The 26,889-nt window shown below is 38.9% G+C and overlaps 1 protein-coding gene across 1 annotated transcript in view; it reads left to right on the forward strand.

Moving 5' to 3' along the window:
* The window catches only part of RPGR (retinitis pigmentosa GTPase regulator), a 63,114-nt gene that overhangs the window by 30,667 nt on the left and 5,558 nt on the right, over positions 1-26,889 (forward strand). Inside the window, exons 7-13 of the mRNA XM_064473355.1 lie at positions 3,709-3,864; positions 4,430-4,554; positions 5,695-5,877; positions 6,780-6,945; positions 11,391-11,497; positions 13,308-13,373; positions 14,392-15,898. Of these exons, the coding sequence (XP_064329425.1) occupies positions 3,709-3,864; positions 4,430-4,554; positions 5,695-5,877; positions 6,780-6,945; positions 11,391-11,497; positions 13,308-13,373; positions 14,392-15,898 (2,310 nt within the window). The remainder of the gene's footprint in view (positions 1-3,708; positions 3,865-4,429; positions 4,555-5,694; positions 5,878-6,779; positions 6,946-11,390; positions 11,498-13,307; positions 13,374-14,391; positions 15,899-26,889) is intronic.

The following is a 26,889-nucleotide window of genomic DNA, read 5'->3' on the forward strand; positions in this document are numbered from 1 at the left end:
CTACAACTACCTGGAAGGAGGTTGTAGCGAGGCGGGGGTCGGTCTCTTCTCCCTAGTAACAAGCGATAGGACAAGAGGAAATGGCCTCAAGCTGCGCCAGGGGAAGTTTAGGTTGGATATTAGGAGAAACTTCTTCACCGAAAGGGTTGTCAAACATTGGAACAGGCTGTCCAGGGAGGTGGTTGAGTCTCCATCCCTGGAGGTATTTAAAAGAAGGGTAGACGTGGTGCTTGAGATATGGTTTAGTGGTGGATTTGGCAGTGATAGGTTAGTGGTTGGACTCAATGATCTTAAGGGTCTTTTCCAACCTTAACAATTCTATGATACTATGAATCAGTTCTTTTAGCAAATAGCATGTGTTAAAAAAAATTCTGAAAGCTGTATAGATTTTTGCCTAGGATCATCTTATTCATGGTGAGAATATAGAGGTCATGGAGATTAAAGACTGTTATGTACTCCAGAAGATGCCTGCAAAGGTGGAAGATACACAGTTACAAGGAAATATCCCTGTTCTTCCAGAAAAGAAAATGTAGGAAGTAGAGGAGAAGCAGTCCCAGCACTCAAGTGCTGGAGGTCCCTCGAAACAGTGAAGCCATTGACTTCTGCGCAAGCTCTGAAAACATTTCTCTTCATCCTTCAGGGTCCCTTCTCATGGGCTGCTGCTGTGGAGGCAGCAGTTCCCTCCTTGAGGCCAAGACAGGACTTGTGTTCTGTTCGTTCCAGGTGCCGTTGATATGGTTGAGCCTTCCTTGTGATTTACTGATGCACTGGAGGTAGTGCTGCTTCCCTCATGCTGCTGTGGCCATATGTCTTTCCTCTCCCCTTGTACCACTCTGGTGCTGCCTCGACCATGCCACAGAAAACTGTATCAGCAAAACCCCCCAAAACCTTGGTTACTGAGCTGAGCTGACTCACCACATAGCCAGATGGACATCAGGGACAGTGTAAGTGGGGACTGAAGAGAGAGAATGGGAGAGCAAAATCTGCCTGTTTGCTGGCCGTGTGTTTCATTTGTTTCATCCAACCATATCCTTACCAGGACTGAGTACAGTAAGAAGAAATTCTTGACTATGAGGGTGGTAAGGCACTGGAACGAGTTGCCCAGGGAAGTTGTGGATGCCTGCTCCCCAGAATTGTTCAAGGCCAGGTTGGATGGGGCTTTGAGCAACCTGGTATCCCTGCCCTTGGCAGGGGGGGTTGGAACTAGATGACCTTTAAGTTCCCTTCCAACCCAAACAATTCTATGATTCTATGATAAGAAGGTGACAATGAGGCGGTACTCCCTTTTGGATTCATGCTGTAGGCAAGTTCAAGTTCAGAATGATGAAATTCACCTCTGTCGTTTTATCACTAAGACTCTGAGGTTGCTTTGCCATAGACTTCTCTTTCCAGGTACTTATAATGACAGATTGGAGGAAATACCTCATTTCTGCTAAATGGGATTATTACTGAGGTTTGGCCTCACTTCTGCACCAGAGTGGTGAATCATTTAAGATAGTTGCAATTGTTTTGCCTTCCAACCAAGTTTTAGGAGGAGCAAAATTTAGGTGCTCCTCGTCTATAAGGGCAGTAGGAAAAATCATTCTTCTTGTAAAGGCACTCTAACCTGGTTTTGGAGTGGCCCATTCTCCTCATTATAAGTAGAAGTTGGGGAAAGAAAATAGTTTCCTGTACTTTTAAAGTTAGCATTTGAGAACATCTCTCTCTAAACACAAATGTCATCAGAGATCTAACTTGTTTTATGAAAAAGGTATTGAGTGTTTCAAGATAGGATTAAAGGTAATATGAAAAAGCTCCAACCTCACTCAAAATAATTATGTTAATCAGATAAAGCCATATAGTTCGAAAATGACAAGATCTGCCAGTTTCAGAAGAAGTGTTAAAACAAATGCAGTAGTTTTAAGCAGAATTTATGGAATAAGAAATTCTGAGAAAGCCATTTACTAAAATGAGGATAGGACTTTGGTTTGCTTAGAGAAAGCTCTTGTCTTTCAGGAGTAGTTTCTTGATTCTCATCCAGAAAGTGTAAATGTCACAGAAAAATTCTTACTTCTCATGTTACTCTAAAGATCCTGAGAAGGTGTTGCTTTCTAGCACTGAAATTTCCAGCAGAGGGAGCCTTACTATTACATTTAGTAGAAAAAAACAGCTTTACTAAATATTTTTAATCTACAATTGGAAAAATTGAGAGACCATTGGGGTTTTTTTTATGGTGTGAATTCATGACATCTTAATAAGAACAATTTAAAAGGGACAGAAGGGGCAAACCCTTTCCTAGAAAGAACATTTCCACAGGTAGTGCTACAGTATTTCAGCATGTTTTTTTTGAAAATGGAAAGTTCAATATAAATTATTAAGTGTACTATGGTAGTAATGCGGAATCTGGTCTGTTCTCTGCTTTCTCTTTCCCTGACAGTAGTGAAGGGCTAGTCTAGGGGAATGGTAACGTAATTTGGTTTTAATATTTCTCCAGTTCGTGGCTGCTCTGAGATGTTGGTCGCACGGTATAAACTGCTTTTGTGGCACTGAAACTTACTTTGCTATTTCAGTGACCTTGTTTCCTTGACACAAAGAAGTGCTCAGAAAGCAAAGATTCTCTGTTCAATCCCACACATTCAGCTGTGGATACCCATTCCTCTCTTGCTTTTGAAGTCAGGAAGATTTTTGCCCTGATGGCATCCATGCAGCAGGAGCAGGCATGTTCTGCACCATGTTCATGACAATGATGTAATGATATATTGCTCCCAAGTCTTACTTCTTTTTACTTGACATAGAATACTTTTTGTCCTTCTCAATCTTTCACAGTTTTTCACAATAATTTTTCAAGTTTTAAGTAGTACTTCTCCAGCTTTTCCTTTGTTGCCTACATGCAGAGAAAAAGCGGCTGGGAATAAAATTCCAGGAAAACGTCTCCTTTTCCCCAAAACACTTAGTCTTTGAATTTCCCTTTTCAAGCATGACCTCAACAAGATTTCCAAGCTTCACAGTCTTCCCCTGTTGTGATGGAGTGCCAGGGATGGACACACCAAGAATCTTTACTGCTTTGGAGAAGCTCCCATTCTTTTTCCTGGCACAGAGAATCCATTAAATGGACAAAACATAAATGTAGAAAGATGATTATTCTGTCACAAGATAACACAATTGTAGTGTTCTCTGTGTTTAATGCAAGGCTGATTTGGTAGCCAAACAGAATACTGAAACCTATTCTGTTGTTGTTCCAGTCTCGTCTTACAAACAAATTAGTATTGGTGTAAAGAGGTCTAGTCTATTAAATTTAGGGTCATACAGTGTACATCCAGGTAACCAGAAATTAAGATGAGACAAATGTACTTGAAAATGCACATATTTGTAAACATTGTGGTCTTGAATAAATTGCAGTATGTAAACTCCCATAAATTGTTTGTTAGCCAATATTTTGTGTACATGCGATCAGTGGATTATTTTGCAGTTATATTAAAAAAATATATTGCATATTGAACCATTCGAAATTATTTTCTGTATATATTTGAGTGCTTCATTGCCTGTTTTTTATTTTGTTTTATTTTGTTTTTAATGGAGAAATTTAATTGATTAGTTGATACTTTTTTTTAATTGATAAAACATTGCTTTTTGATGCTGATGTCATCTGACTTTCACTTGGCTAATAGAAAGCAGGTTATAATACATGTATCAGCACATTTGTTGTTAACTTTGCCTGTACATTTTCAGAGACAGATGTATATACTTTTGGACTTGGACAATATGGGCAGCTGGGACATGGTACTTTCATTTTTGAATCTTCAGTACCAAAGTCTGTGAAACACTTGAAGAAGCATAAAATACGTAACATTACATGTGGGGAAAACCATACTGCTGTAATTGCAGGTATGTAAGTGACAATTCTGAAATATACTTCCAGTCACTCTCTGTTATACTGTAAGAGTTTTCTTTATAAAATGAGCAGTAGAAAATGACATATGCAGACTTACTAGTTGTAAAGGTTAAGTAAGCTAGTTAGAAAGCCAGATTTGATATTAGGAATTTCTGATTCACAGCTATGCCCTGCATAGTTCTGTACATGGTATCTCCTGGGGAATTGTAACCTCATAATCATGCCTTGCTAACAAGGATTCTTGTTTAGAAGCCTTTGTTTTGCTCTACAATTTCAGTCTTAGTGTTTTGTTGTTGGTTTGTTTGGTGTTTTTTTTTTCCCCAAAATTGTCTAGACTAACTCTAATCTCCAACAGTACTTTGTCTGAAAATATTTATATTTCTGGATCATATTTATCTGTTGAAAATCTGAAAATATTTTTTTCGGGTTTTTGCTTTTGGAAAATAAATACTCCTTACTCACATGGCCTGTTACTTTGTATGTAATGGTTTTGTCCTGGTTTTGTCCTGAATCTTTGTTATTAATAACATCCTTTTTTTTTTTTTTATATATATACAGAGAATGGCCTCATGTTTACTTTTGGAGATGGGCGACATGGCAAGTTAGGACTTGGAGAAGAGAATTTTACAAATCAGTTTGATCCCACTCTGTGTTATAATTTCTTGAGGTTCACAGTCCTTTTGGTAAAACTCCTGTTTGTGCTTCTCAGACATCAAAACGTTTATATTTTTAAGAAACATGTTATTAGTGAGAGTTGAAATCTCATTATTTAATTATTTTTTTTCTACAACATTTAATTCGTAGACAACACAAATTGAAAGAAAAAGGAAATTACATTTACTTATATTGATCATTTAGTTTAGAATCTACGTGGCTTGGACTACACATATAGACTGCTTTTTAGGGTTTATTCAGTAGTGTTGTGCTATAGTGTTTTGGCCTATAGAGCTGGTAGTAGCCTGTGAAATTAAATATTTGTTGCTCTTAGATTGTTGGCAGTAGGGTGAAAACTAATATCTGTTCTGAAAACATCTTTTTAATTTTAACGATTATTTGTACAGTGGGATATTTATTCAATCTTAAGAAAATTTGAGGAGTTGCTTTTCTGAATCCAAATGGGATGAGAAAGAAGAAATACTGTTTTCTTTTAAGGGCATTGTTTTAATCTATTTCCTGAGGTGTCTGAGAAATAAATACCACAGAATTGCCAGCATGAAAAAATGCAAACATGGCTCAGGAGTGAGCAAAATTTGGGACAAAAGTCTGTGGCTCACTTCTGTTTGTTTACTCGATTTAGAGTTTAAGGAAGTTTTATCAGGAGTGGTAAAGGATTTAAACTTTTTAGAAAGTGAAACCTCTGATCTTTATGTAATTATACTTCGTCTATTGGAGGGTGTAGGACTTTGCATTACATTTTGTGGATTTTGCAATAAAATATCTAGGTTTGTATCACTGAAGTTGTCAGTATTGCGCACATTTGACTGGCATTAAAATAATTAGCTCCAATCCCTTCAAAATCCATGGAAATTCTTTGCTTTTTTCTGTATCAGTAACTTGATAGACCTATCTTGTGTTCTGTTCAATACAAATATGTTGTATTTAAGTAAGAAGAAATTAACATAGATCACTAGTCAGTAATAATTGTAATTATGTACTTTTATCTTGCTACTGTCATTAGGAGCTAAATTTGAACCAATTTAACATCTCTTATTATGTTTTTCTTGTCATCTAAGTCCCCAGAGATGTTTGTAAGAAAATTAGATCCTTGCAAATATTTGCAATATTTGCAAATGAGATAAGCAGACTTCTTTTTGGTGCTGTAGGTTGCTTGTGGTGGCTGTCACATGCTAGTTTTTGCTGCTCCAAGACCTAAAGGATCTGATGAAATACCCTTACAAGATGTATATGAGAGCCGTTTGACTGCTACTATCTCTAAAATGAGTGGAGACTCCCTACTAACAAACACCTTACAACTAACATCAGCGCGAATTCGACGTCGAGAGAGGGTAAATTCAGAGCTGTTTAGGGTTGCCATACTTGTTTTAGGAAACAAAGTAACTTTTTGAACTGAAAACACAGCAAAATACCCAGCAGATAAATATATCCCCTTACAATACAAGTTTAATTTTAATGTATAAAAAGAACAATGAACATCTACCCTGGTCCCAAAATAGATTTACGTAAAAGATAGGTATTGGTCAGATTTTACTTATTTATTTCTATGGAAAAGACTCAAATTGGGTTTGTATTTCTTTTAATTCTAAAAGATAGAGCCTGTCCCCTTGTGTTTTTAAAAATATCTTAGAAATATTAAGAAAAGAACAAGAACCCGTCTCTGAGTGTTCTCTCTGAGCCCTTGAATAGATTAAACAAGTTCATAGTTTATAAAATATCAAAGGGGAAGTTTCACAATCAGCTTAAAATGATCCTAAGATCCTGTTGCTACTTAAAACAGTAGTTTCTTCTCCTTTAACTCCAGTACACATTCCACGTGATTTCTTTAGCAGCACAATGAGTTGGATCATTTCACTTACCTGTCTGAAAACTAACTCTACCACAAAATCACATTTATTTTGTAAAAATATATTGATGCTGTGGATTAAGTAATGCAGTGTTATTTGAGGAACTAGTATTCTCATTTTAAATAAAAATAAAAATTCTTTTTATTCTTTGTCTATATTTTAAGACTGCTTGAGATTATTGTGTAGAAACAACCTAATATATCTCAGTCTATCTTTCTACTCCTTATAAATAATTAAAATGGTCAGGAAATTTTGTTTATGGTTTGCATAGAAAGTTGCAACACTGTATCATCAACTAAAGGAAAATACCACTGTTAAGTATGAGAGATTGCTTACGTTTTATTCCTCCACTCTTATTCGCAATAATTTTATTTAATCTTCTACAGGAAAAGTCACCAGAACAGTTTATTCGAATGGCACGAACTCTGCCTCCACTGGGAGAAGGCTTCTTAAAATCTTCACTGCCTGTGACTAGTAACACTAGCCCACTCTGTTTTTCTGCAACAAGTATTCCTAAAGCTGAACCTGTGAAGCATAGAGACCATGAAAAAGGTGAAGTGTCCTCATATTTTGTGGCTGTTTGCTGAGAATTATGTAGTTTGGCTCTCATCATTCATGATCAAATGCTCAGTTTGAACATGAAAGAAGGTTTAAGTTTAGTCTTACCTCAGGAGGGTCTGGCGGAATACAGACATAAAAGTTGAGAAATGCATACAACAAATTGCTTCACATTTGGTTCATGTTTGGAAAGTGTGCTCAAAGCTTTGGTGGAGGGTCGAATGAGAGAAAAACAACTTCTGAACTGTACCTGAGGTTCCTTAAGCCTGCAGAAATATGACTTCATGAAAATGCTGTAAGGTTAGTAATAACTTTATCCATTTTAACGAAAAAAAAAAGAATTACAGAAAAAAAAACTTATTAGGAACAGTCGTAAAGAAACAGGGAGGCCTAGAAGAGACCTTGAATAAGAAAAGAGGTCTGCTAATTCTTGTAGGACCTTTCTTCTTCACTTGGAAATGCAAAAGTACTCTTCACTCTCTGTATCTAAGATAATAAGGATTTGCAATATTCTAGCTAATGCAAAAGCCTGGATAACAATGATACTGACAGTGCTGGACTTTTGTACAGGGTCTCTGGAGCAGTTCTGGACTTTATCTGGGTTCCTGGGCATGTGTGATTTCCTGGGAAGAGCAGTGTTGAAGGGTGCACAATACAGTGCTTCTGTATAAAAATTTACTCAGATTTAATGGACAGTCAAATCCAATTTGAAAGTAATTAATTCAGTTAGAGTTAAGATGATTATTTCATAGAATCATAGATTGTCCTGAGTCGGAAGGGACCCACAGGGTTCACTGAGTCCAACTCTTCCCTGCACAGGACGACCCCAAATTCACACCATGTCTCTGAGGGTTTTGTCCAAGTGCTTCCTGAATATCACCAGGCTTGGTGCCGTGACTGCCTCCCTGGGGAGCCTGTTCCAGAGCTCCACCACCCTCTGGGTGAAGAACCTTTTCCTAATATCCAACCTAAACCTCCCCTGGCATCTTCCTGCCATTCCCTCAGGTCCTGTCATTGGTCACCAGAGAGAAGAGATCAGTGCCTGAGCCTCTTCCTCCCCTTGTGAGGAAGCTGCAGACCGCGATGAGGTCTCCCCTCAGTCTCCTCTTCTCCAGGCTGAACAAACCAAGTGTCTTTAGCTGCTCCTCCTACGGTTTCTCCTCTGAACCCTTCATCAACTTCGTCGCCCTCCTCTGGACACTCTCTAGTAGCTTTATGTCCTTAATGTACTGTGGCACCCAAAACTGCACACAGCACTCGAGGTGAGGCCACACCAGCGCAGAGCAGAGCGGGGCAATCACGTCCCTTGACCAGCTGCAATGCAGGGCTTGATGCATCCCAGTACTCGGTTGTCCCTCTTGGCTGCCAGGGCACACTGTTGGCCCATGTTCAAGTTGCCATCAACCAGAACCCCCAGGTCACTCTCTGCAGAGCGGCTCCCCAGCCTCTCGTTCCCCAGTCTGTATGTACATCCAGGGTTGCCGTGCCCCAGGTGCAAAATCTGGCACTTGCTTTTGTTAAACTTCATATGGTTGGTGATCGCCCAGCTCTCCAGTCTGTCCAGATCTCTCTGCAGGGCCTTTCTGCCCTCAAGAGTGTCAACAGCTCCTCCCTATTTTGTGTTGTCAGCAAACTTAATTAGTATTCCTTCAAGTCCGACATCCAAGCCATTTACTGGCCCTAAGATGGATCCCTGCGGATCCCCGCTAGTGACTGGCCACCAGCCCAATGTAACCCCATTTAATCCTTTGAGCCTGACCCATCAGCCAATTGCTCACCCACTGCATTATGCGTTTGTCCAGCTGTGTGCTGGACAGTTTGTCCAGGAGGATAGTGTGAGAGACAGTATCGAAAGCTTTACTGAAACCCAAAAAGGTCACATCAACTGGCTTCCCTTGGTCAACTAGGTGGGTGACCTTGGCATAGAAGGATATTAAATCTGTTAGGCAGGACTTTCCCCTTGTGAACCCATGCTGGCTGGGACCAATGACTGCGTTGTCTTTCAGGTGTTTTTCAGTAATTCCCAGAATAATCTCCTCCATAGTTTTACCAGGCACTGAAGGCCTATAGTTACCGGGGTCATCCCTATTGCCCTTCTTGAAGATGGGGATGACATTTGCCAGCTTCCAGTCAACTGGGACCTCTCCAGATTCTCAAAAGCATTGAAAAATCATTGATGGCATCAGCCAGCTCTTTAAGTACCCTTGGATGAATCCCATCAGGCCCCATCAACTTATAGGGATCCAGCTGGAGCAGCAAGACCTGCACAAGTTCAGGGACCATTAGGAGTTCATCATTCCCACGGTCACGGTTCCCTAGCCCAGGGCTCTGGGGGTCCCTGAGCCCACCATTGGTGACAAAGACCGAGGTGAAGAAAGCATTAAACGTCTCTGCTTTATCTATGCCTTATCTATGTCCCTGCTTGTGAGGTAACCATTCTCATCAAGCAATGGACCAATGTTATTTCTGGCCTGCCTTTTGCCATTATTGTATTTTAAAAAGTCCTTCTTATTGTCCTTCACAGTACTGGCCAGCTTCAACTCTAATTGAGCTTCGGCCACATGTATTTCCTCTCTGCAGTGGCGAACAGCATCCCTATAGTCCTCCCATGTTGCGTGACCTTGCTTCCACTGGCCGTATATGTTCTTTTTTCTCCTGTTTCAAGAATATCCCTGGTCAACCAAGCCAGCCCTTTGCCTTGCATGCCTGACTTCCTACATTTTTGGATTGCCTGCTCCTGTGGTTTTAGGAGGTGGTACTTAAAAAGCGACCAACACTGATGGACCCCAGCACCTTCAAAAGCTTTTTCCCAGGGGACCTTCCTAAGCAGTTCCCTGATGTGCTGGTTTTGGCTGGGATAGAATTAAGTCTCTTCACTGTAGCTGGTAAAGTGCTGATGGCACATTGATGCTTTAGTTGTCAAGTTGCCTACATAGCACCTGTAGTAGTCAGGGACCTTTCCAGCTTCCCATGCTTTGCCACGTGGGTGAGAGGCCAGGAGGGGCGGGGCCACAGCCAAGGCAGCTGACCCCAACTGGCCAATGGGATGTTCATTCCATACCATGTGACACCATGACCAGTACATTAACGGGGCAGTTGACACATGGGGGGAGGCAGTTGTGGGTTGGTGGGCAGTGGCACTGCTGTGTGTGGTTTGTTTTGGTTGTTCATTCCCCCCTTCCCCCTACCCTGGGCTTCACCTCTCGTTATTTTCCTTTTCATTGCATTATTATTGTTGTTGTTATTATTTTTTTGTTTTAATTATTAAACTGTTCTTATCTCAACCCATGAGCTTTCTCACTTTTACCCTTCTGATTCTCTCCCCCATCACGTCGGTGGGGGAGTGAGCGAGCAGCTGTGTGGGGCTGAGTTGCCGGCTGAGGCTAAACCACAACACCTGAGCAACCTGAAGTCTGCGCTCCTCATGTCCAGAGTTGAGGTCTTGCTGGCAGCTTTCCTTCTGTCACCATAGATTTTAAACTTGACTGCTTCATGGTCACTGTGGCCAAGGCAGCCCCCAATCTCTGCTTCATGCACAAGGCCCTCCCTGTTAATAAGCAACAAGTCAAGGAAGGCACCCTTCCTTGTTGATTCCCTTAGTACCTGTACCAGGAAGTTGTCATCCAGCTGGTTTAGGAGCCTTCTGGACCTGTTTGTCCCAGCTGTGTGGTATTCCCAGTTGATGTCTGGCAAGTTGAAGTCCCCTGTAAAGACAAGGGTGATGACTTAGAGGCATCCCTTAGTTCCTTAAAGAATAACTCACTGGTGTCATTCTCCTGGCTGGGTGGCCTATAGTAGACTCTCACGACAACATCCGCTTTATTTGTCTGTCCCTTAATCCTTACCCAGAGGCTCTCAACTGTGCCATTGCTTATTTGTAAAGCTGCCAGCATGTCCATTAGCATTTCTGGTTCCAGGAAAGCAATGCAGTGAAATTTGAACTGCCTTTAGAGTCTTCTGAGGCCTAAAACCTCAGGCGTTGTGCCGTATGAAACTGGTCATATACCTGATGAGCTTGAGGTGAACCTGAAAATGAACATTGGAGTTAAACTCACTGTCTCTCTATCCATTACACAGATAGTGTGCAATGTAGATGATATGACTGCAGCTAACTTAGTCTAATTGGTACACTATTATTAAAGAGATTATCCAAAAGAAGCTTTGTCCCATGTAATATTTATGCTTTGAAAGCCTGCAAAAATGGTCAGAGATCTACAGTGCACTGAGGCCAGATTGCTGAGCTAATGTTAATTCTGCTGAAAAGGAGGTGGAAGTGTTGCTGCTGTATCTTAGGCTGGGGGAATGAGGAATCTCAGGACTTTAGCCCTATGTCAGTAAAATAGAGATAATCTCTATTTTACAAGAGTGGGGTGTTCTGTTTGCTATCATATTGCTTGTTCCTATGGTATTTGTTTACTTCCACCTATTTTGCATTAAAGAAAAGAATCATCAAAAAGATAAACCTGGTGAAGGCTCTGCAGGAGAAGATTCAGATAATGAAAATAATGACAGGAACCTTGGAGATACAACTGACATCCTAAATATGGTAATATATTTCACTAATGAATCTGATTCAAGTAGTCTTATGCAGGGGAAGAGCAAAGCAGCTAAATCCTTCAAGTTCTAGTACAGAACTCCTGGCTAGCCCAGAACATCGTATATGGCATCAAGTAGTACTGACATACTGTTAAATGAGCATGCATTTCATATCATCCTTATCCAATGCTAAATTTTGTTTTCATTTTCCAAGTTATGTTGTAATATGAGATTGAAGTAGTCCAAGTAGCGCAGCCCGTCCCTATGCTTTAGCTCTGGATACCATAAAGAAAAGGAGAAGAACACTGGATACCACATGGTGATCTCTATCCCTGACCTTCCTCATCTGGGTGATTTCCAAGAGAGAGAACTGACAGAAATTAAGCAGATAGGTGTCTTCCTGTTCCAAGAAGAGATTTTTTTTAGGACAGGTGGATCATATTAAAGGGAAGATCAAAATGCCTGCATTTCGATTATTTGATCATCCCCAAGCATGTTCCTATGTATTTCTCTTATTCAAAAAATATGGCCACCTTATCACTTGTATAACTTTCCAAAACATTTTGTTCTCTCGCCAGATAGGGCATGTCCTGGCCTTAATGCAGTGCAGTGTAAAGAGTGTTGTGTTTTTGTCTTTTTTTTTTTAACTTCAGTGGAATGGAAACAAATGAGCAATTCACTGTGGGCTCAGCTCCGGATACATTGTCAGCTATGCTGGAGGGATTGCACGTTTTACAGGAATTATTACTTGTTTGCACTTAACAGTACTTAGTAATTTAACAATCTGTTTGTGCTTACCATTTATTTAATAGTTATAAAACTTTATTTTTGTTTACAAGAAAAAAATTGTTTTCAGATGTGATGCATAACATGGCCTCATTATTTATAACATATTGTGCACTTTTTGTGCTAAATTTCCTTCTCCTTTTTGTTTTTTTATCCATTGTGAATCAATTTTAAAACATCTATCAGAATGAAACAGTAAATTTGAAAAATTCTGTCAGGCAGACTTGTCAAAATACAAAGAAAAATGATTGCTGTTGTTGAATCTGAATGAATCTGTTACAGCAGAGTTGTTTCAGTTTTTCTAACCTGTGGCAACATACGTCTTATTGACAAGTGTGACAAGAGGAGGAAGACCCTTTAATATCATATTGATGGCACAAATTCACGGGAGTCAGAAACCTGAACTGTCCATGCTCCTTGTGTCAGAAAAGAATATCACGGTTAAACCATAAGCAGTTAACAAGCAGCAAGCAGAGAACATAAGTATCATCTCATCTGGAGTGTATGGGAAGGGATGACCAAAATCTCACTCTACTTGCCCACCTACTAGTATTCTTCTACATTGCCTTGCTTTTTTGCTTTATATAGAAGAGATAAAGGCATTAAATTCCAATGACAATTTCTGCTGTATAATGTTTCTTTGAACATGTACTTTCAAGGCCGTGGTATCAAACTGGATGTTAAGTTGAAGGTTGTGATGATAAAGGAATAAGGTGTTACATTTGTAGCCACAACTTCATAGTGAGTGGAAGGTGGATCTAAAATGTGTTGGTGGGCTGTAAGAGAGGGCATGTAGCTTTCAGTCTCTACAGACAGTTTAGGTATTGACATCTAAGCTGATTACCACTCTTTATAAGGTGTAAAGGAGGGTGCGGGAGTGAAATAGGTGAGTTGAGTGATTTGTCTCAACCTGACTGTGCAATAGTATTAAAATGTTCATATAACTTAAAATAGATCTGTTCAGTAGAACTGGGCTTTGATGCTGCTTTCACTATTAGTTATTTATTTTTTAATACAGATCTTATTCTTTGCAGACACATGCAGTGAAATTGAACCCCAGTGACCAGTCCTTAAAATTATCACCACTCCAAAAACAAAAGGTACTGTAACTAATTATATATATATACACACATATACTGATGTATAAAAGATCTATAATTCTTGTATTATCCTTGTACTTTATTGTTTTGCTTTGAGTTTTAAAAAAGCTAGGCAAATTTTATAGGCCTCCTCTTGCTAATTTTCTGAATACCTACAAAGTAAAATTCTAAGAAGCTGAGAGAAGTCAGAGAGGATTTGTGCACACGCACAGAACTCCTCATGTCCAGCATAGTTTGCGATGAGTATAAGGAACAAAAGGCTGTCATATACACTTTGTAACTTATGCTGATAGCATACATATCTACTGGTTTGTTGATATTAAAATATTTTAATTGACTTTTGGGACATAATGTAAGGAAAGCTTTTGTTTACAGAAATTCACCATAGAGTATATTTAAAGGAGCAATAATACTGGCTTTAGTTATGAAATCAAAATACTTTTGTATTATCTTTCTATTTCACTCCTAAAGTCATCCCAGCATTTCAGCATTTTGGTATATTTCATCATGATTTTATTTTATATTTTAAAAATTATTCTGCAGAATTTGTTTAATAAGTGTAAATTGTAAAGCAGAAAGACAACAGATTTTCAGACTTACTAGAAAAAAATGTAACAGTGAGTGCACTGGAAGGTTTCCCAAGGGGGAAGGTGGAGCAAGGTGTAAGAGAACTGTAGTTCTTTCCTTCTGTTTGCACAGCCTCACACATTGCATGTGCTGTAGCTTATGGGACATGATACTGGCTGCACAGTTCTTCCTGCATTCACTTTGCGTGCTTGGATAGTGAAAAAGGAGTAGTCGTACATTTATCATCAACAGACTGTTATATTCTTCTAATATGTGCACTTGTAAATTCATTTCTTGTGAAAGACTCTACCTTTTATGCTATCTTTTAGTCCCCTCATACAAATTGTTTCTTTTCTTGTTCGGATGTTTTTGTAGTCTTTTTCTTTTGCTGTCATTTGTCCTTAATGCTTTCCTTCTTTCTTTTTAATTTTCTGCTTCTCATGTGGAATAGAAGAACAATAAAAATGTGAAACTGAAAAGAGATGGTAAGGGTGGGCTGAAAAACAAGGATTCTGATTTCATGAAGGAGGGCCCAAAATTAGACTCCGGCTCTTTACAAAAGCAGTCTTCACTTTCAGAATCACCTGGACAAGATTTAGAAAAATGTACTGCCTTTGTAGGGAAGCATGTGGCCAAAAAAAATGCAATTAAAGGTAAATCTGAGCATGCACAAAGTGTTAGTACTTTGAAAAGTGGTGTTCAAATAATTACTAGGGACAAATGCAGATTATTGAAAAAGGAAAAAGAATATGTGGAAAATCCCGAATTTGTCAGAGAGGAAGTAACTTATAATCTTCCCACTGAAAAACAAATTCTGACTGAAAAAACAAATTCTTCCAATAAAAAGTCAAAACCTGCTAAATCTAAGCAATCCCTTAAAATAGATGTACTTCCTTCTGCATCCGGGGATCAGCCCCGGACTGATTCATTTGTTGTACAAAAACACAGCCCTGTTAAAAAGCAAGGAAGTCAAGAAGCGGTAGAAAGTCAAAACGAAATAAAGGATGTTGTTGAAAAATCTGATAAATGTGAAAGAATATGCGTCAGAGGAAAAGAAAGTAATGAAAAGCAGAGGAGTTTTAAAAAAAAGGATCATTTCTTAAAACAAATAGCTGTAACTATGTCATCATCTTCATCTGAGGAAAGTAGCAATGATCTTGCAAAATACGTACATAGGAGTGGGGAAAAAGAAGAGGTCGACTATGAAGACAGAGGGATCCAGAAGGCAATGAAAATAGTAGAAAATGTGAAGGATTTGGAAATAGAAAAAGAAGATGGTTTGATTGAGGACATGCAAACTTCAAACAATGAGAAAGAAAATGTAGAAAAGACTGATATAAAAAGTCTGAATGAGGAAGAAATAATCTCTGAGGCTAAATGCAATGAAGACAGGCAGTTAGAGATTGAGAATGAGGAGGAATCGAATCAAGAGCAGGAGAGTGAAGGCAGTGAAAAGGGTGAAAGTGAAAAAGAAAAACTAGATGAAACAGTTGACAGTGACGGTGAACTAGGGGAGGAAGAAGAGAGTGAGGTTAAAAAAAATAGAGATGAAGTTTCAGTAGAAAGACATGAAGATGAAGAGGAAAAAGGTAATGAAGAAAATGAGAGAGAGGAATCACAGGCTGAAAGAGACAGTGAGAATGAGGGTGCAGAAGGTGTTGAAGAGAATAATCAGGAACATGGCAAAGAGCAAGGAGGTGAGGAAGGCAGGTTGACGGAGGAAGATGAAATGCTGAGTGAGGGAGAAAGCGAGGATATGGAGGAGGAGGAGTATGCAAGAGAGGAAGACACTGAAAAACAAAAGGAGGAGCAGGTTAAAAGTGAGGGAAGAGATGAGGGTGAGGAAGGAGGTAAAGATAGAGAGGGGGAGGAAGAAAAAGAGGCAGAGGCAGAAGAGGAAGGAGAAGATGAAAATGAAGAAGAAAACAAAGAAAGGGAGAATGAAAAAGACAAAGAGGGTGAAGAGGAGGAGTTAGAAGAATCAGCAGCAGGGAGTGAAGAAGGAGAGGTATCCAGAGAACAGGAAGAGGAAGGTGCAAATAGGAGGACTAAGGAGGTGGCAGAGGATGGGGTGGAAGAAGAAGAGGGGGAAGATGAATTGGAAAAGGAAAGAGAAGAGGAGGAGGAGGAAGAGGGAGGAGCAGAGGCAGAAGCAAAAGGGGAGGGGGAAGAAGATGAAAACAAGGAGGAAGAGGAGGGGGAAGAAGATGAAAACAAGGAGGAAGAGGAATGGGAAAATGAAGAAGAGGAAGGGGAAGAAGGAGAAGATGAAGATGAAGAAGGGGAGGAAGAAGGAGAGGGAGAAGAGGGATTGGAAGAAGGAGAGGGAGAAGAGGGAGTGGAAGAAGGAGAGGGAGAAGAGGGAGTGGAAGAAGGAGAGGGAGAAGAGGGAGTGGAAGAAGGAGAGGAGGAAGAAGGAGAAAAGGAAGGGGGAGGGGAGGAAGAAGAAGGGGAAGAGGGAGAAGAAGAAAAAGGGGAAGAGGGAGAGGAAGAACAAGAAGAGGGAGAGGGGGAAGAAGAAGAGGAGGAAGGGGATGTGGGAGAGGAGGAAGGAGAGGAAGAGGGAGGGGGGGAAGAAGAAGAAGAGGAGGAAGGGGATGTGGGAGAGGAGGAAGAAGAGGAAGAGGGAGGGGGGGAAGAAGGAGAAGAGGAGGAAAGGGATGTGGGAGAGGAGGAAGAAGAGGAAGAGGGAGGGGGGGAAGAAGGAGAAGAGGAGGAAGGGGATGTGGGAGAGGAAGAGGGTGAGGGAGACGAGGAAGGAGGAGAGGAAGAGGAAAAAGCAAAAAGTAAAAGAAAAAAATATAATAATAAGCTTCCACAAAAGACAAGCAAACCCAGGAAGCCAGGAAAAACAGAAAGTACTGCTTTACCAAACAGCTCTAAACAAAAAATGAAGTCCAAACAACATGTAGCAAATGGTTTACATAATTCAGAACAATTTTGGAACAATGTGCTACCTCATTATTTAACGCTAAAGTAGTATAGTTTACTGAAGATGCATTTTAAGCCTATTCAGGAAGCTTTGGAACTATGACTGTTTGATTTTTAGTACTTAATTTTTTTAAATACAGACACAATATATTATTATGCATATACTTTAAGTGCCAATTTCTTGAAAACGACTGAAGAAAATGTTTAGATTTGGGAAGATTTTATGAGAGAAATCGTATAAATTGTTGGTACAGTCATTTACACAATCATCTTTATCATGTATGAAACAGATTTAAAATAAATGCTGAGGAGGCAAAACATGTTTGCCTCTTAATTAAATTATAATGTCATGCTGACAACCTGAATTATACATTGTAATGGTGTAATCTGCTTTGCCTTTGAATCAGATTTCTTAAGGTAATGCACCAGTTTTAGCTGCTGGATAGCTTACCTGTTAATGTGCCTGATATGAAAGGAGTGTCAGTAAATTGTCAAAGATACATATTTTTAAATTTTGGTATTACTCTGTATTCATTCTCCCTACTTTTCTTCTGTTCATGTGTTGGTAAAAAGTTTGAGTAGTCAGTGTAAATTAAAGAAAGGATGAGTTGCCAAGATTACATGGTTCCGTAGATGGGAGGTAAATGGCAATACAAGCTGGATAAATGGTGGCCTGGGCTTTTTTGAAGGCCTTAAGGTTAACTTCATCTTTTGGTGCCAGCACACAGTTATGTGCAAAAAGACAAATACAAGCCTCAGAATCTGGCCTAGATTACATTACAGTCAGAATGCATCTGTTTAGGGATAGTTTTTTTACTATCACATTCGGTGATTAATTTTTGATGATTTGATAATTGAAAATTCTTAATTTGATAATTAGGAGTTTGAAAATACACACCTGTAAGACATTATTTACTTGTGTATACTGTGCAATAAAGAAAAGGTTCAATATCTGCCTACAAAAGCCTAAATTACATTAGTCATCTACCTCTAAGGTTCTCAAGGAGGGGAATATACTTTGTTGCAGTGTGAAGTGTATATGTGCTTTCAGGATCAGAGCCTAAGCTTCTCCTCATCGGAGGAGATTTGTGGTTTTCCCTCCTAAAAATCATATCTGTGATCTCCAGAAAGAATATGATGTAATAAACCAAGAAGCAGATGGAATAGTAGAGAAAATGGCATGAAAGTCTGAATTCTTTCAGGAAAAGACAAAGTATGTTAATACTTCTGGAGTTTCCTTAAAATACACAAACAAATCTTGCAAGTTCTTTTCTGTGACTTTTAAGATGTTGCATTACTGTTTTAACTATTAGTGGTCGAACTGGCAGAAGAAGGGATAGGGACTCGTCATGCAGCATTATTACTTAAGTCATGTGGGTGGTCTGAGAAATTTTTGTAAACAGATCTCAGTATTGACATTCTCTAGAAAAATAGCTATTTAAATCCTATTTGAAAATGAGAACAGGAGAAGAAAGGAATAAAAATTAATAAATGTCATTCAATAAAAAAGTTAATAGAATCAATACGTTGAAATTCTGAAACATTTTTAATGTTGTTATGTAAGATACTGGCATTAAACGATTTTTGACACTATGTCTCCAGAATTTATCTTCTAAAAAGGCTTGGTAGATTAATAGTTTGCCAGTAGATTCTAGTCCAGTTCGATCGTTCTTACCTCAGTCACCCCTTCGATATACCGCATTTGAAGGTAAGATCACTTTCAGTCACGTGCCATACGCCCTCACTCTAACAGAAGGTTAGTCCAGTAACTGTGTTTTGTCCCTGTGAAACTTGTTTCAAGCTTTGGGATTTTCTGGAACACGTTGTCTTGACATCAGCATGTGTAAGTAAGTCTTTGGAAAAGGCTAAGTATCCTCATATTCTGATAGAGTGGAATATTTTAACAGTTAAATGCACTTCCTAAGAAAACAGCTCTCTAACAACAGAGTCCTCAGTTATTTAGCAGAAGTGCTGCATTATCACTGAACTGCTGTGAAAATACTTGCTTTTGAAACTTATGTGGAGCTAAGCTGTGTTATTTTATCTTTCTTAGGAAAGATTAGGGTGCCACTGTGATTAAACTTAGAGCAATATTGAAAAGTGTTTTCATAGGCCTAAAACCATGTTTCTTGGATGTGACATCTACTTATCTGTGATTCTAAAATTCAGCTTTGGAAGAAAAGTCTGCTGTGAAAAAAAAGCTGTTATTTCTAATGAAAAATATTTGCTGGAGAGAGGGAGGGGAAAGTGAGAGCACTTTGAAGCAAGTGATTTCCAATTCCACATAGGAATGGCTCTTCATTTACTGTTTGGCTGTAGCTTTTCATCTAAAGCCTTAGGCAAATGGGACCATTCATTGTTCCTCTCTTAACATGCGCTGATAGCATACGGCTTCCCAGGAGAGTAAAGGAAGCCAAGTTACGGGCATCTCCTCTTCTTTGAAAAATTAATTGACTTGAGAACTGATTTTATATTGTTTTGTGAATCATTCCTGTGGTAGGGGAAAAGCAGAGCATTACTCCAGCACTTCTAAGGGTTTTCCACAGAATCGTTACATAAATTATACACTGTGCCAATGTTTCTGGGCTTTGGGGGGACTTTGGAACTCCATTAGCGTAACGAGTGGAATTTTATTTCGTTTGACTCATACTGGTACATAAAGTTTGGTACTTGTGGTTTTGTGGAAATTCAGTATGTCCTTGGTATTTATTATGGGATACAAAAAATTTATGTGCAGTACTTAAGCAACATGGCAGAAGTACTCCTGAACTAGTTTTTAGCAGAGAAAAAAAATCCTTCAACAGACAACTGTTCAGACCAAAGGTCTGCCTAGTCCAATATCTTTTTTTTCTGCCAGTGGTGAATGCCTGGCAAAAACCCCAAGAATAGAGTAAACATGCATGTTACTTCTCCTGTGTAATCATTCCGTATACCGAATATATTCACTATATTCAATAACGTGTGGCTCGGAAGATGCATCTGTTGTACTTAATAGCCATTTCTTTTCATTAATTTCTTTCAGTCAGTTTTTAGCTCATTTAGCGTCCAGCACATGTTCTGCCAAACAATTCTTTACATGTTGTTTGAAGAAGTAACTCCTTTTTCTGTCTTGAATCTGTCTTTTGGTACCTTCATTTGATGTTTCTGTATTCTTGTATTAGGAAAAAAGAGCATTTATTCCCTCTTCATGATTTATTCCCTCATGATTGTCACATGGAAAAACTGTTCAGCTATGTGGTTTAAATCAAATCAAGATCTAGGTGGTTTATTGATTTATTAATAGCAGTTAACTAGTAATCAACCAACTACACATTCAAGATCAAGAGCAGCGATACAGCAGGGAACAACAACAAACGCTACGCATCCATAAAATGTTAATAAGCACCTGCAAATTTCTAAGCGCCCTCTAATCTCAGAAGTTTTAACCCCCCTGTGCACTCTCACATATGTGTTCACAGAATTGCATATGCACATACTGCCTTTTACAGCAAGCATGTATTACAAGCACATATCCCATTTTTGGGGGGTGGGGTGCAAGTCTGCTTTTGGCACACACCTCCTGCTAGGGATAAGGGCACTCTACATTACTTTTGAATATGCTGCATCACAGCTCTTCTCTTATGCCTGCAAAATTTCAGCAGTTAAATTTTCCATTATATGGGAAATTATCAAACTATTTACTGAGATAATAGTTCTCTCTTCATAACGGATACTGAATAATAAAAATTTCTGTCTCCAAACTACAGAACTGGTTTTCATTCACTATTTTTTGTCCCAGTGTATTATCTGGATAGGTACATGGTTATTCTTTAGAATGGGGTGTGTAGAAATCATACAGAAAGGGACATTTACTTTTTGCTTCCATTGCTTTTAGGTTTTTTTCCCTAGCTTTTCTTAGCTTTAGCCATCTTTTAGGATAAATTTTAGCTTACTTTCCCCAGAGATGACACTACCTTCTAGATCTTACATCTCAGAAGAGCAAGCAGTCTTTTATTTTTATTAACTGAATTTGTGGTGTGCATCTAGTCATTTGACAAAAGTGTTCTTAAATATTCTAGAACAAATGAGAGTGATTAAAGGCAGAGCATCTTTTTTAATGCAAAGCAAGTTGTTTCTTAGTGCATATAGGCTGGATTTATGAACTATGTACTCACCTGACCTCCTGTATATTGTTTTTAATTTTATAATGAGTATCAATCTCAGAATCAAGCTCATAAAAAACAGGATCTTCAGACAAAAGAATGTTGTCAGATGTGTAAAAAGAGAAGAAAGGGCAGCGTAAATGTAAAAGGGCAAATTCCCAAGTAATTTCTAAATGTGCAATTCAAATAATCGACAGTGTTTAGTACTGTGGCATTCTTTGAGCAACTGAGCAAATATTTTGCTTGCACAAATGGCAGACCTATAGTTTTGTCCTCAGTTAAACATGTTCATGATCTCAAGTCACTCACTGAGTTGTCACATTTTTATATGCTTATTCTTACGTTTTAATCGAGAAAGGAGAAGTTTGCTTTTGCATATTGGAAGGATTTTTGAGAGATAACTTTGGCGTCAGAAAATCACACTGCTGAGAGTTACAGAGGCTTTATTTTTCTACTGCAGAAAGAAAAACACAAGTACACTTAATCGCTGTCCTTTTTTTTAAGGATTTGTGATAGTTATTGCTTCTTTGCTTGGCAACCTCATGCTGTAATAATTTAAACAAATATTAATACTGTTATCTCAAAAACCCATACTTAGTTACGAAAATATTTATTATCGGGTCCCTGAAATGTCAATCGTAAAGATATTTACCATTGTGGCTTTCATAAATGTCCCAGCATTGAAAAATCAGCCATGACTCTCTGCTCTTTCTGTCCAAGGTGAGTTGCAGGGCAGTCTGTTGCAATGTCCCAGGTTCAATGTTACAGGTTTAGAGCTTTATAATTTCTCATGTGCACCCCACCTTTCACACAAGAGTTGCATTTGTGGTTTGTGTGAAATGGAGAGTATTTGGGGTTTCATACTGAGGATGTGAGAGAGAGCTAAACAGAAGTGGTTCTAACCGGAATTTTATATTAAACAAAGCCTTTATCTGCACCTATACCTGTAAGGGTATAGATCACAGCAGTATTGAAGGGTAATATTTCCTAGTCCCTGTGTACCAATGATAATACAAGAGACTGTGCTGTGCTTTCCAACTAGAAACTCAACAATAATCACCAATCTAGTATGAGTTTGGGATTGTGAACCACCCTGGCACAGGCTGGTTTTCTTACAGGAAGTTTAAAATACTTACTTTCATTTGATCCAGCATCTAGCCAAGGCACAAAACAACTCTCATGATTAGAAACACAGCAGCAGAACTGCTGCAAAACTTAATCTGTTTTACTAGGCACTTCAGTGTCATCTCTGAGGAGAAAAAGAACAAAGCAAACCTGAATATGTCCTCTATCAAGAGTACAGAAAGAAGTTAGGCTGTGTTTTAAAGCTGGCCTTCCAAGAGCTGGGGTAGAACTTTCACAAGGACCAGCATGATGTGGAGGACAATTGCGTGGGGAAGCTGGTGGGACTTGTGTTACTAAGTTGGGTGTACCTTGAAAAATCTACCCATGCAAGATGAGAGTGGGTTTAAAGATTATTGATAGCTGTACAGAAATTGCCACTTCTACATCAGGTGGTGGACCTCCCCTGACAGACCCCCTCGTGCAGGCTGTGGAGATTTTAGCAGTGACTCACGGGGCATCCTTTTCAGGAGTGTACAGAGGACAGAGGATCATGAAGAACCTTCCTGCGTGCGGTGGTGATATTGGTGAAAGTTTGCCTATGTCCATATTTTTATCTAAGCACTGAATGACAACCAGCATGATTAAGGCCGGATTTCCACAAAAAGCGCAGGATTTTGGAGAGGCGTGCAGTACTCTAAGCTATGCGGCACATTAAAAGCAGAAAGTAGTGACTCTCCTCATTCCCTTGCAAATACATGGAAGCTGCATGACAAACTCCAGGCACTAAAACCTTTTTCTGTAAGAATTCGGAAAAAATGCACAAACTGCATCCAAGTGTGGACTAATATTCCCAAGTTAGTTTTTCTGTCTCTGTTAGCATTAAGAATTTATTTTGTATGCAGCGTAATATCTTCTGGAGACACGCTGAGTTTTTGTAATAGCACCGACATATTCTGATGTGGAGTTACTCATTGTATTTCACCCGTTTTGCTTAAGTACCCAGGAGTTATTTTGGTATGCTATTTCCAAGTAACTGAATATTAAAAAGTATTTATGTTACTATGTAAAATAGTATAATCATAAGAGATTATACCTGATGTAAACAGTCTCACAAGTTGTTTTGTGATTCTTCACAAAACACCTTAAAAATTCTTTCTAGTTCTATAGAGGTTTTTTTTTTCCATTTCACCTTGGAAATTGATATTATTTATTTGTTCTCCAAAGAAAGCAAACTTTTTTGAGAATATAACACTTTTGTATATGAAAGCTGTAGTACATCTGAGCTATTTCAGAGGTTGATCTGTTTTCAGGAGTAAATAAAAAAAAAATATTCTTCTGAATTGCTGGAAAAAGAGAATCCTTTAGATAACCCTATTTAAATTGGGTTTTGTAGTGAGTAGTCAAAATCTAAAACAAACCTGAAAGTACAAATACTGTCTTTTTTAGAATGTAGCTTTACATTAAAATTTTATACATTGTTAAGTAGTTACTTATACTCCAACAAGAGTGCAGAGACATATCTTTCTCCAAGTATACCTACAGCAGCAAGCTGGCAATCCATGGAATAGTTACACCAAAGCCAACTGAAATAATCTTTAAAGATCAAAATCAAAAATCCCTAGTCCTTATTCAAAAAAGGACTGTCTACTACTGTGTAATAAATGTCAATGTACTATCTGTGAATGACACCTGATGTCTTGATTAATAAATGCCATCAGATTGATTCTCTTAATGCAAAGTATGTGCACTGCCAGCCTGTGACAAAGGTGCACAGATCTAAACTTGTAGGTCCCTGTGTTTGGCTTTTAGTAAATATATATTGTGTAGTAAAATAGTAGCAGCAGCAGAAGCACAACAGTGAAAAATGGGTCTGCTCAATCAGTTTGTAACTACATTATTTACAACTAGGGTTCACTATTTTATTCCAGTTTTCTCAGAGTGACACCATGCTGTTGGGAGGATGCAACTATAGTATCACAAGTACTGTTGTGGTAATTAGTCATCACATATTCAGGATAATCTGTGTATTGCCATGTGGCCATCTACTACTTTGAAACACTTTCTTCCATCATATTTACAGGAAAGCATAACTATCTTTAAAGTTCAATTTCTGCTTGACATGTAGCAATGGAAACTCATGCCTGATGTAAAAATGACTTCCAGTTGTTTCACTCTTGGCACAGTGTGCCTGAAATGATGAATCCTTCACTACCGTTGGTAAAAACTCTCCAAAACTTGGCTATAAATGGGCAAGTGGATGCGACAGTAAAAAACTGTGCTATCAGAGTTATTATTCGAAACGGTTTATTTTAGAAGTTGAACAGATAAGGTGGCAGCCAGAGACACCTGTGGCAAGCTGCAAATATAGTAAATGGAAGTGTGGCCAGTCTGGGACGCTGTTCAGTTTAACAGCAGTAGGTGTCATCTTTGGGGTGAAATGAGTGTGTCTCAGCTCCACCGATTTTTTGGATGAGGGGCATGGCTCAGTTGCCTAAACAAACACATCTAGTGTGATTTTAGGTGTTGTGGGATTATCCCACATGGCTGTGAGCTACGGTCCAGAATGGTGCAGGTCTCTGTAAGCCCCACGTAAGGTTGAAAGATCTCTGAGAACTACAGTGGCGGCTTAGATCCTATCTCCTTTGTAGACATGGGCATTTAGATCTCTTCGGTTAGGCTAACAGGTAACATTGCCTTTACGATAAAATCCAAACCCGATACGTAAGTTCACCGTAAGCAGAACCTGTGGAGTTGTACAGTAGTACAGTACAGTACATTATGCAGCTGTGAAAGAGCAGTGATTTTTGTAGGCATAGGAGTTGTACCCAAGTCTTGTAAGTTCTATGAGGCCACTGTAGATCTTGGTGTACAGTTTCTGAAGTGCTCTAGCTATGTTGATGTGGATGATAGCACACTGATTGTGCTCTGCTTTTTTATTCAAGTATGCTAAATATGTGTCCACCTGATTCTGCTTACCATATGATAGGCAAATTCTAGAATGCTGACAGTAATCTTGTACTTTAATAAAATATTGTTTTATTCTTAGAATAATGCTATTCTAAGTCCCGCTGATCTATGCTGGCTCTATAAAGAAGCAGAAAAAAAGGTCTTTTTAAATGTCATTCTATGACAATTTTCCTAGCCATTTGGAGCATTTAGTTCCACTGAGATTTTCACCAAATTTACAAAAAAAAAAAAAGTGTCCTACTTTCCTGTCTTTTTTAATTTAGCACTAGACTGTGCTTCTAGTAAGTATTTATAAACAGCAAGTTCTGGTTTTCTTGGTTGCCTTCTTTAGGTTTAGCTGCCAGCTTAATGAGAATTAGAGAGTGCTGCTCCTTATCAGACACCTTATTATCTGTGCAGGAGAAATAGTTTTGAAAGAAAATAAGCTTTGCATTTCTGAAATTATGTTTCGAGTATTTATATGAGGAGGAGAACAGTTGTCAGTGGATAGAAAGCTGGAGATCAAGTGTGCCTAGAGATAAGGCCAGAATATAGGTCGTTTGTGAGGTTGGAAGAAGAGCTTTTTTCATATCAGTTTAACTTTGGGACTGATTTTCATGTGAATATATCATGACTCTCTACTATGTAATGAGGAGAAGTTCTTCCCTCAGACCCAAATCTTAACTACTTTTATTGCCCACGCTGTATGGAACATCGGTGTTTTTGTTGTTAACTGCTTGACCAGTATCTCCATATCAGCAGAGCTGGAGATGCATGTGCTTATAAAGTGGGACAAATATTTCCAGTAGTCCAAAGCTAGACTAAACTATTCCTTTACACTGAGCTGCCTTTACATGTTTTGTTGTGTTTTGTGTATGTTTTGTGCATACGTGCCCTACTAATCTTAAATTTCTTCCAGTGTGAAATGGCTAGGTTGAATCCCTTCCATAGGCCATAACTGTGATAAACTTCTGCGAAGACTGTTTTAATTTTGAAGGAACCTGAACAAGAAAATTTTACCTTTCTCACAGATGTCTAAGTAATTCCATGTCAATCTGATTCTCCTCTGGAAGACTGAATGCCAGTATTTTATCCAGTGGGGAGTTTTTTTACATTTTTTACAAAATCCTGTGCACACTTCTGTACTGACTGTTGCTGTGTACCCATAGTGGTACCATTCAAGTCTACAGATAAACTATACCGATGATAAATAACATCACTTCCAAAGGAGTTTAGATGAAAACACTTTCAGCTTTTATTGTGCATTATTCCTCAGATATACTGCTATGTAAGAAGCAACCTTTTCTCAGCTCCTAGAAAGATGGAAGAATTATTAGCTTTTGCTTTCTGTCACAGATGCTGGAATAGAAGAGTCAAATTTGTAAAGAGTTTGTCATGTTCAGCTTCATAATCAATCTTCTCACTAAAACAAAAAAAAAAATCAACATTTCAAAAAGAGATCACACCCTTCTGAAACCTGCAGTCATTTTCCTCCTCCCTGCTTACCTGTTGGAAATGCCAGGAGACAGGATTCTTACAGTGGTTGTGCTTGTTCTCAGAATGACTTTCCACTGTGCGGAGCCCCCGGGACATGACAGCAGGATCGCCCCTGGGAACCTTTGTGCACTGCTGCCGGGAACCTGCACAATAGCGTGCCCGGGCACACGACCAGGTGGTAGCGGGAAATGGTGTGCTCTGCCCTAAGCGGTGGTGTGTGTGTCGGCACTGCTGCTCAGTCTGCTTGCTGTGTGAGAAGAAATGATCTCACTGAAATGTTTTGCACTTCGTTTGCTTTTGTTAGAGTTGAAAGCAGATTGCCTTTTTCACTATTTGCAGTGAAATTCACAGTTACAGAGCCAGACTGG

This window comes from Phalacrocorax carbo, chromosome 1 (assembly GCF_963921805.1).
Source record: "Phalacrocorax carbo chromosome 1, bPhaCar2.1, whole genome shotgun sequence".
Taxonomy (NCBI): domain Eukaryota; kingdom Metazoa; phylum Chordata; class Aves; order Suliformes; family Phalacrocoracidae; genus Phalacrocorax; species Phalacrocorax carbo.